At 34.3% G+C, this 9597-nt stretch overlaps 1 protein-coding gene across 2 annotated transcripts in view; it reads left to right on the top strand.

Moving 5' to 3' along the window:
• Window positions 1-259: 259 nt before the first annotated feature.
• LOC109207562 (CD2 antigen cytoplasmic tail-binding protein 2) overlaps window positions 260-9597 on the top strand; it is a 12554-nt gene continuing 3216 nt past the window's right edge. The window contains exons 1-4 of one of the 2 annotated variants that reach the window (XM_019370502.1): window positions 260-455; window positions 2469-2679; window positions 7304-7429; window positions 7508-7660. In XM_019370502.1, the coding sequence (XP_019226047.1) occupies window positions 379-455; window positions 2469-2679; window positions 7304-7429; window positions 7508-7660 (567 nt within the window). In that variant the 5' untranslated portion in view covers window positions 260-378. The remainder of the gene's footprint in view (window positions 456-2468; window positions 2680-7303; window positions 7430-7507; window positions 7661-9597) is intronic. The other variant, XM_019370501.1, reaches the window with a different exon arrangement.

Here is a 9597-nt window from a genome sequence, read left to right as displayed (position 1 = left end):
TGAAATTTGTGATCCTAAACAAGTCAAAAAGGGGTCTAGAGTATTTGTGTGGTTATAAAAGCTTCTCATTAAGGGTAGAATTGTAAGTTTAAGCTAAATTATTATCAAATTTAGAAAGGGGCCATTATTTTTGGAACATACCAAAAAGTAAATAGGTTCACATAAACTGGAACAGAGGAGTACCATTTTATTTAAAAAAAAAAGAACAAATGTAGGTTCGGTTTAACTTCCCACCGAGTAAAATAGTGTAATTACTTGCTACCCCTGCACAGTTGTGCTCGATCTCCTTCCTTTATACTAAACTCTCCTTCCACTTCGCCCCGTTTTCTCTTTTCATTTTTTATATCTGTTATACCAACTGTCATTTACGCGGCCGCCATGGAAGAAGGTTCGTCGCGACGTTCCAAACGCCCCTTCGTTGATGTTGAGGATGATGACTCCAACAAAGCTCCAACGTAACTAACTATTTTCTCCTTTTCAATTATATGTGATTTTGTGCCCTAACTTCTTATCAACATACATAGGGTTTCTGGAAACTTATATTATTCTGTACTCCCTCCATAGAAGAGTTCGGAAATAAAATTTTAACTTCTATTGATTCATAATTGATATTTGGCATATGCTTGAAAACATCATGCTGAAGAAAAAAATATTTATTTCACTATCGAAATTATAAATTGAAGCAAGAGAGTATTTTTGAATCAACAGGAAGATAATAAATAAATAAATAAATAAGGAAGCTCGTTGTTGTAAGAATCTAAGGAGCTTCGTGGAGGAATGCAGGAGCATGCACTGTTGCTTCGTTTCAGCTGCTACATATGTTTGTTTACAACGTGATATCTGCAAATGCACCCAAATTCTATTAGTTCGGTTTATGTTGAGTTGTGTCCCACATCGGTGGGTTATGGGTATCTTGGTCTCCTTATATGATCTTGGGCAATCCTCACCTCACAAGCTAGCTTTTGGGGTTGAGTTAGGCCCGAGGTCCATTCTTAACATGGTATCAGAGCCAGGACCATCCAATTATTACCAATGTTGGGCCCCCATTTATATTGTCCCCGCTCCAGTTGCAGGCCTGGGCGTGAGGGGGTGTTGAGTTGTGTCCCACATCGGTGGGTTATGGGTATCTTGGTCTCCTTATATGATCTTGGGCAATCCTCACCTCACAAGCTAGCTTTTGGGGTTGAGTTAGGCCCGAGGTCCATTCTTAACAGTTCTACTGCAAATTACTGTTGATTAACCTGCAGAAAATAGCTAGTGGAATAAATGGATTGTGTTTGAAATAAAGGGTGCTTTTGGCCTTGAGAGAACTATATACTGTAAGGAAAATACATTATTTATTCAAGACCTTACAGATGTAAGGAATTATACAACAACTATGCCTCATGCCCAAACTAATTGGGATTAGTTATATGTAATATCTATATCCATTTCCTCTGACTGTGATCATTTCATACCACTGCTCAAAAGTTCGTCTTTTACGACAAAGTAGGGATTTCTGAAAGAAGATATTCTCTAAATCTCACACTTATCCCTACACTGGCGTACACATGATGGGAATATGATGTTGGAGAAGTGTCTCCATCTAGTGTATAGCCACGATGAACAAATTATTTGGATGCCCTATTTGTTAATTTGTCCAATACCCAAAACTAATATCAAAATTATTTCTTCACTAACTATTTGTAATCTGATCGTGGATATAAGATAATTTATAAAAAGATTAGGCTGAAGTATATGTTTCTGCCTGAGTCAAGATAAGGAATAAATTGTGATTCCAAATTTGACTGGTCAATTCCTTTTTGCTTGTTTCCGCTTCAGTTAGGAAGGACAAACTGGAACTGCTTTCTTTTTCAGATCAGGGGTTGTATTTCGACGCCGAAACTGTCATGAGTTTAGTACGAGAAATGTAAGAACAGATTAGTTTTACCTGTTGTAATTTGTCCTTGTAAAAATCATGTGTTTCATGGGGCTAGGGAGTAATACAACGTCAAATTATGGGCTTCTTCAATGTAATATTGGTTGCTAAGCACCGTTAGAGACATGTTGCATAGTTGGGCCGGTTTTCGTAGGAGAAGAAGACAAAAGGCATGGAAGATTGCTCCGGTAGCACTCATGTGGGTCGTCTGGGGGAGAGAGAAATAGGAGAGCTTTTGAGGGGATATAAAATAATTTTGCACATTTAAGGAATAGTCTTTTGTCTTAGATTACTTTTTGGTGAACCCATGTAGCCCATACTTGTACAGAAGATTGGGTGTCTTTTGTAGAGTATCATGTTTTGATGTATATTCTCTACCTTTTTGGTATACCTCTTGTATACAGGAGTTTCTCCCTTTTTATTAATACCATTTACCTTATCAAAAAAACATTGGTTGCCATGCTCTATCACAACATACAATGGTTTCACTTTGATGCTGGACTTTAAGGATGTTAGCATTGATATGTTGCTTTCTTCCTCAACCTTACAGGCAGAAGCGGGTAAGGTTTCCAAAGGGTAAGAAAGTAAAGCAGGGAGATAACACGATTGAGGGGCGGGAAGATTTGCCTGGTGGGTGGAGAGATCCTCGCCTTGCAGCCAAAGAGCGTTCGGTACGGAGGAATCAGATAACAGCGGAGCTCCTTGACGAAGAAAATGAAGGTGAAATAGCTGACATATCGCGAGCAGAAGTGGAATATGGGGTTTGTTTCTTCAAATATCTTTTATAATTGTTTGCTTGTGGTTAGATTTTTTGTGGATCTCTGATTTCTAGTTCATATATCGAGATAAGGAAGTGGTATTAGGATAAATACAAACATACTCCATTTCAAAAAAAAAAAAAAAAAAAAAATAAACACAGACATTTTTGGTGCTTGGCAGTATTCATGCTGCTTTTGTATCTAGAAGAGCTTAGATACTCATTTGTACAGTTAAAACCATAATTAATCTTGATTGTCCATATAAGCGATACAAACTTGTGAAGTTAATGGCTTAGTCATCGTTGGTAAACTTATTTTTATGTTTGGTGTAGTGTACGAGTCCTTTAATTTCATTAGAGATTGTATGTCTATTGTGGTGATAAGCATGAGTTTGTGGAAATTCTAGTTTAATGAATCTATAAATATTCCCAAGATCAAATTATTGGAATGAAACGGTCCAAGATGGAGCGAAATGGATTGAGGATCAGTATTCAGATCCCCACTAGACATTGAGGTGGGGTAGTTGTTGTTGCATTTTTCTACACTACCGCACTTTATTGCGCTTTTTAATCTCTGACGCAGCAAAACATGGCAATTTTCTTAGCTTTTCGCTTTTGACAAAATTGGGTTTAACATAGCAGGATGCTCTACTGGACTGAACAGACTAGCTAGTGTATCTAGAGCATTTATATTTCTTACACGGGGAGGGAGTAGCTGGAGGGAGAGTTATTTGGTGGTGGTGGGGGGAGAGGGGGGTTAAGGGAGGATAGTGGCACATGTTAATAGATTCATATTTATTCATGAATTGGTTTGCCAAGCAATAGTGCAATAGTTATTTTATCCCTTCTAGAAATTGTTGATTTTTGGTCTTTCATTGGGTATTGAAGAAAATCAATTAATTTGAGTTATACTTGCACAATAATGTCGTGATTTTTGGAGAAAAATGTTGGCACTATTTGTTGTTTATGTGTCCAATAGAATTGTCTCATGTTGTCTTATGTGGTGTTCTTGGACTTCATGAATAGTGTGTTTTTGAACAGAGAAAAAGGGGAAAACAAGAGTTAGATTTTGCATACACTTTGATTTGCATAGAGGAGACAAAAGGAAAACAAAGAAGAGAAGAATTATCTTCTGACTTCCCTTGAATACATTTTTCCTGCCCTTAATGCTTCCCTAGCCAACGAAACAATGGAACGAAAAATTAGTGGCTTTTACTTCCTTCATTTACTTCTGTTTTGTTTTCCTTGTGTTTCCTTTCTTTTATTTAGACTCTCCAAACATAAATGATAATTATATTGCATTTGTGATGCTTCATGTGCAGTCACATTAAGTTCATGCCATTATATTGTTATTTGTTATTTGGATCTACTTATAAAACAGACTAAGAGCCCACTTGGTTTAGCTTATTATAAATAGTTGATAAGTTTTAAGTGTTGAAAAACATTTTTAAATGTTAAAACTGATTCTATAAATAAGCAGATACATGTTTAGATAGAAATGCTGAAACTGCTAACAAGTTGTTGATGTATTTTGGCAAAAAGGGCTGATAAGCCGTTCGTTTGTTAAATAACTAAAATATTGTTAAAATTTTGGCAAAGTATATAAATTTCAAAGTATCTTTATAAAGAAAAAGGAGAAACGACGAATATGGAATAAAGAGGAAGCTAGGAGTCGTTCTGGGATAGATATTTTGAGAATAAAAAAAATATTAAGGATAAACTAGTAAAATTCTTGGTCAAACTAGAAGTGCTTATAAGCTGAAAAACTATAAATTGGCAGGTGACAAACTTATGGCTTTTGGTTGATTTTAGTTACTAGTCTTAGGGTACCCGCATAGCGCGTGTACCCCATATTAATGAATATATAACTTTTATGAATTACATAAATTTAAAAATGTGTTTAAGTTATGAAAAAATGTTTCCTGAAAATGATGAATGTTGATCCCATTTAGCTTAGCTCAATTAAGAAAAAACTTCTACCACATAGAAAGTCATCAGATGTCTTATTGTGATTTCTGAGGACTTCTATGTGGATATCTTATAAAAATTATTGCTATTGTGCGAGTTAATAGAGGGAAGCCCAATGCACTAAGCTCCTGCTATGCGCGGGGTCCGGGGAAGGGTCGGACCACAAGGGTCTATTGTGCGAGTTAATACTGAAAATAAAAGTATTGTAATCCAAAGAACCTATAGATTTATAGAAACTTATAGATTAAATTTAAGGATTCATAGATGTTAAATTTTGATCCAAAGGTTACAATTTCAAATAACACAAATCAAAAATTGACTCAGTTTCAATTTGCTAGTATGTAGGTGTACAGTGCATTTATATCCATGTTGATGATGAGTATACAATTTTGAAAAATTACATAAATGTTACCTTATACTCCCTCCGTTCCAGTTTATGTGAACCTATTTCCTTTTTGGTCCGTTCCAAAAAGAATGAACCCTTTCTAAATTTGGAAACAATTTAGCTTAAACTTCCAATGCTACCCTTAATGAGAAGCTTTTATAACCACACAAATACTCTGGACCCCATTTTAACTTGTTTAGGACCACAAATTCCAAAAGTCTTCATTTTTTCCTTAAACTCCGTGTCCAGTCAAACAGGTTCAAATAAATTGGAACGGAGGGAGTAGTATGTTTGAGTTATGAGATAAAAATTATATTAAAATCATGTTTCTGAAATGTTAAATGTTGTTCCTAAAGCTAGTTAAAGAATGAAGAAATCTGTAAGAGTATAAATCAAATTTTGGAAATGTAGCTTTAGTAGCACAAGTTACTTTTATATAAGAAAAATACTAAATTGATATTTTATATTGGCACCCAACAATAATATTTTTTTGAGAAATACCACGTAAAATTAAATTAGTTCATAGTATATTTCACTATAAGAAACACTATATATATGTGTGTGTGTGTATATATATATATATATATATTTGTAAAAAGTTATCCACATTCCACATATATGCAAGTACATTGTTTATAGCATTGGCTATCTTCACTTCTTTGGCTTTTTTTATCAGCTTACTTTTATTAGTGTGATTTTCTTATTCTCTACTTTACGGTACGTCTATGTTTATTTTACTTTATTTTTCTCTATACGAGACCCATTCAAATTAGCAAAGATCAGACGGTGTTATCAAAGGCGAAAAACGCAAAAAAGCTCTAAGATTTGTTGGGGCTTTAAGCGCAAAGTGCAAATAAAGAGTGGGCTTTAATGATAAAAGGCGCAACTAGAGAAAAAGTAAAAATATGTATTTGTAGTCCAAGACTAATAATTATAAGAATGAATAACAAATATATGGACAAAAAAATTGATTTTTTTTTACGATAAAGTGAAATATCAATTGTGTAATGTTACCTTTTCAGGATTACATTCATTGGTAAGGAAAAGTATGTCTTATAGCCTTGATGCAACAGTAAAGCGCCCACAAAGCAAGGCGAAGTGCTTAACATGTTTTGAGCCTCGCTTCAGGGCTTAAGCGCGCCTTTGACAACACTGAGATCAGACACTTAAAAGTTGAGAGGATATTATACGTTAACATGAGTCTTTATATACTCGCTAATTATATATAAAAAGGAGTCTTTGTCCAATGTCCTAAATTTTTGGATCAGATAAAAATATTGAGAGAGAAAAAAATACACTTCTCACACAAGTTTTCTTCGTTCTATTATTTCTTACTTATCTGCTATCTCCAATCTTTACTTTGTTAACATCATCTAATTAAGAGGAAAATCTTTCCTCTTTAGTACAAAAAAACTAATAGATAAACATATCATTAGATGATGTTACTCCCTACATTTACCTTTAAAAGAGTAAGAATCAAGTTTAATTTCAATTCCATATTACACAAAACCTAACTTTTGTTTGGCCTAACCAATTTTATTAATGCGAAAGTATGACACTTATAATTTCTTTTAAATAAAGCATCTACATATTATATTGATATAGTGTTGATATTATGTATCTTGAGAACACATGAAAAAGAAGAAAATCAGAGAGATCAAAAAAGAGTTTTACCTTCTTGAAATAGTGTCAACCTCTTGCATTGTTCGAGCAAGGTTGAAGACAAAAAATAAAGTTTTTAAAAATGGGTCCACCACCCAATAAAATCCTAGCTCAAATATGGTTGCTTAGGAATCCACTTGAAGATGCCAATATATATGCATATTACGATTTTGATGATTGTTTAGTATTGAAGTTAAGTTAATTGCAGTTAATAGAAAATAAGTTTGTGAATAGATGGTTGTGATAAAAGAGTATGAAGGTTGGTTGGGGAGTGAATTTTTTTCTTACAAGTAAGGTATTTAAATTATTTAAGAGGATATTTTGGTAATTTAACATTTGACTAAAGGGCTTCCTACTTTTAATATAATATAGATAGATAGATGTAGATATTGGTAAGCATTTTGGGTGTTTACCAAGCGCATTGATAAGTCAAAAGGTGCTTATAAGCCAGTTTAACCAGCTTATGAGCTTATAAAGCTTAGCCAAACACCCTCTAAAGCACTCAAGAGTTATTATCAATGTCAAATTTTGCATATTCTATTGCTCTATGGCTAAAGTTCCATATTCCGTTGTTTATATTTCTATCCGGTGTAGATAATGGATTTGGTTGCAGGAACATGAAACATTCATTGATGATGGAATTGCAATAGAGCCTTTTAATCTGGATAAAGAGAGAGAAGAAGGTTATTTTGATGCAGCAGGAAATTATGTTGAATATTTAAATGAAAATGAGATCAAGGTGCTAGTCTTTCATGAAGCATTTTCTATCCCCAGCCCCCAATCCTTGCATCATTTGCTGATCTAGTGAAGTGCGCAGGATGCATGGCTTGATAGTGTTGATACCGAGAAAAGATTTTCTGGGAAGAGTGCTATCAGGATATCAAATGAGGATGAGATTCAAGACCTTACGGCAGAAGAACTAGGAACGATGAAGAGGCGCATTGCTGATGTGCTTGAGCCGGGAGAAACAGTAAGTATTTCCACCTCGTGTTGTCTAGTTTATTATTATTATTATTGTTGTTGTTGTTGTTGCTGCTGCTATTGTTGCTATTTTCTTGTTATTATTTTTCATTATTTTTAATGGATAAGTACTGTTCTGGCATATGTTTGTGGATAATTCTTTTGTAGTCTTCACAATTTTTTTCTTTTGTTTTTTTGAGATTGTAACATTTGTATATGTTAAAGAATAGTACATAGGTTGTACTGAAACCTTATTTACATGAGAACCAAAAATAGAAGACAACTGTTCTAAAATCCTAGCAGGAGCCTAGATTATATATGATTGAGACAGTTTCTGCAGTGTAAACCTGTTTACACCGAAGATTTTAGAACAGTTTACTGAAACCAAAAATAGAAACCATATTTACATGAGAACCAAGAACAGAAGAAAACTGTCCTAAAATCCTAGCATATACACTACAAAAAATATGTTGTACTGAAACCATATTTACATGAGAACCAAAAATAGAAGAAAACTGTTCTAAAATCCTAGCAGGAGCCTAGATTATATACGACTGAGACAGTATTTTCAGTGTAAACCTGTTTACACCACAAACAAAACAGTCTAATACAAACCAGTTTGATCTTTTGTACTGTATATGCTCTCACTTTGTGTTTCCTAATAAACAGTCTTCACAAAATTTTATATGCTCTCTCTTTATTTTTCTTCTGGTGGTTTGAATATGAACTGCATCTGTCTTTGTCATATTTTTTTTTTTTTTGTGATAGGTAATGATTACATGTTGGTTGTTACCTTCTGTTTTTTGCTACAGTTGCTGCTTGCAATTCCAGTTTCTCCATTGTCCAAGCAAAAATTCTTGGTGGCTTTTTGCTGCTTTTTTTAGAAGGGGATAGAAATGTAGAGGCTTCTTTTCTGGTTGATCTTTTAAAATTTAATTGTTATTTAAAGGTTTTTTCTTGATTCTTGGTTGAACAGAAAAAAATGAGGCAAGGCAAGTTACTGAAGGAGTTAGAACAGCACAAGGTGGATTTTATGGGGGTTATTCCCAAGTTACTGAATTTAAGAGTTGTGCCCATATTAGAATCATTACCAGAAACATGTAGGTTAAAACTTTATAATGACCGCAATGTAGTAATTGCCTTATTGGCTTTTTTAGCTGTGTTGCTAGGACTCCGATGCGGGTATCCGACACGGGTGTGGATCTAGAAGTCGGATTCTTCGTCACATAAACTTTAGGATTTGGCGGTATGGATCTAAATGTGGATACGGCCAATTAATATATATTATGATATATAAAGTATAGATTTTTATTAATTAAAGTTATTAAACTGAAACTAATAAAATTTAAATCTTGAAAAGCTCTTAATATTTTATTCATAAGATATCTCGCGTTATAGCAAAGCATTCTCATCTTTAGCGCATATATATATATATATATATATATATATATACCCAAACATCAAATCAAATACCCAATTAATATATACTTCTCGATCATAGATGTAGTCAAAGCACCCAACATAAGTTGGCCAAATCTGGTGTGGATCCTACAACCACACCCATGTTGTGTCGCATGGATGTGGCAGGGATTTTGAAGAGTCCGAGCAACTTAGTTTTCAACCAAAACTTTTGTACCAGTTAGAATAGCACGTCCTGTCGAAAATTTCGCATCCTACAGGAGCTATTTCATCACTAATTGCATCATGGTAGCACATTCACACTAGCTATTTTGCATCTGATAATTTGGTAATTCTTCTTGATTCCTCTGCAAATACTTTCTAAACACTCATTGCTACCCATGCAATAACAAGTAAATTTAGCATATTGTTTGCTGTAGTTGGTCAGTCAGTTACCTGCTTGTTTCCTGTCTCCAAGTTAATGACAAAATGCTATACATTCAAAGTTGGCGCCACACCATTTTATTCCCCCCCCCCCCCCCCCCCCCC

Source organism: Nicotiana attenuata, unplaced genomic scaffold (assembly GCF_001879085.1).
Source record: "Nicotiana attenuata strain UT unplaced genomic scaffold, NIATTr2, whole genome shotgun sequence".
NCBI lineage: Eukaryota > Viridiplantae > Streptophyta > Magnoliopsida > Solanales > Solanaceae > Nicotiana > Nicotiana attenuata.
Note: the sequence above shows the minus strand (reverse complement) of the source record. Positions and strands in the feature narration are given on the sequence as shown.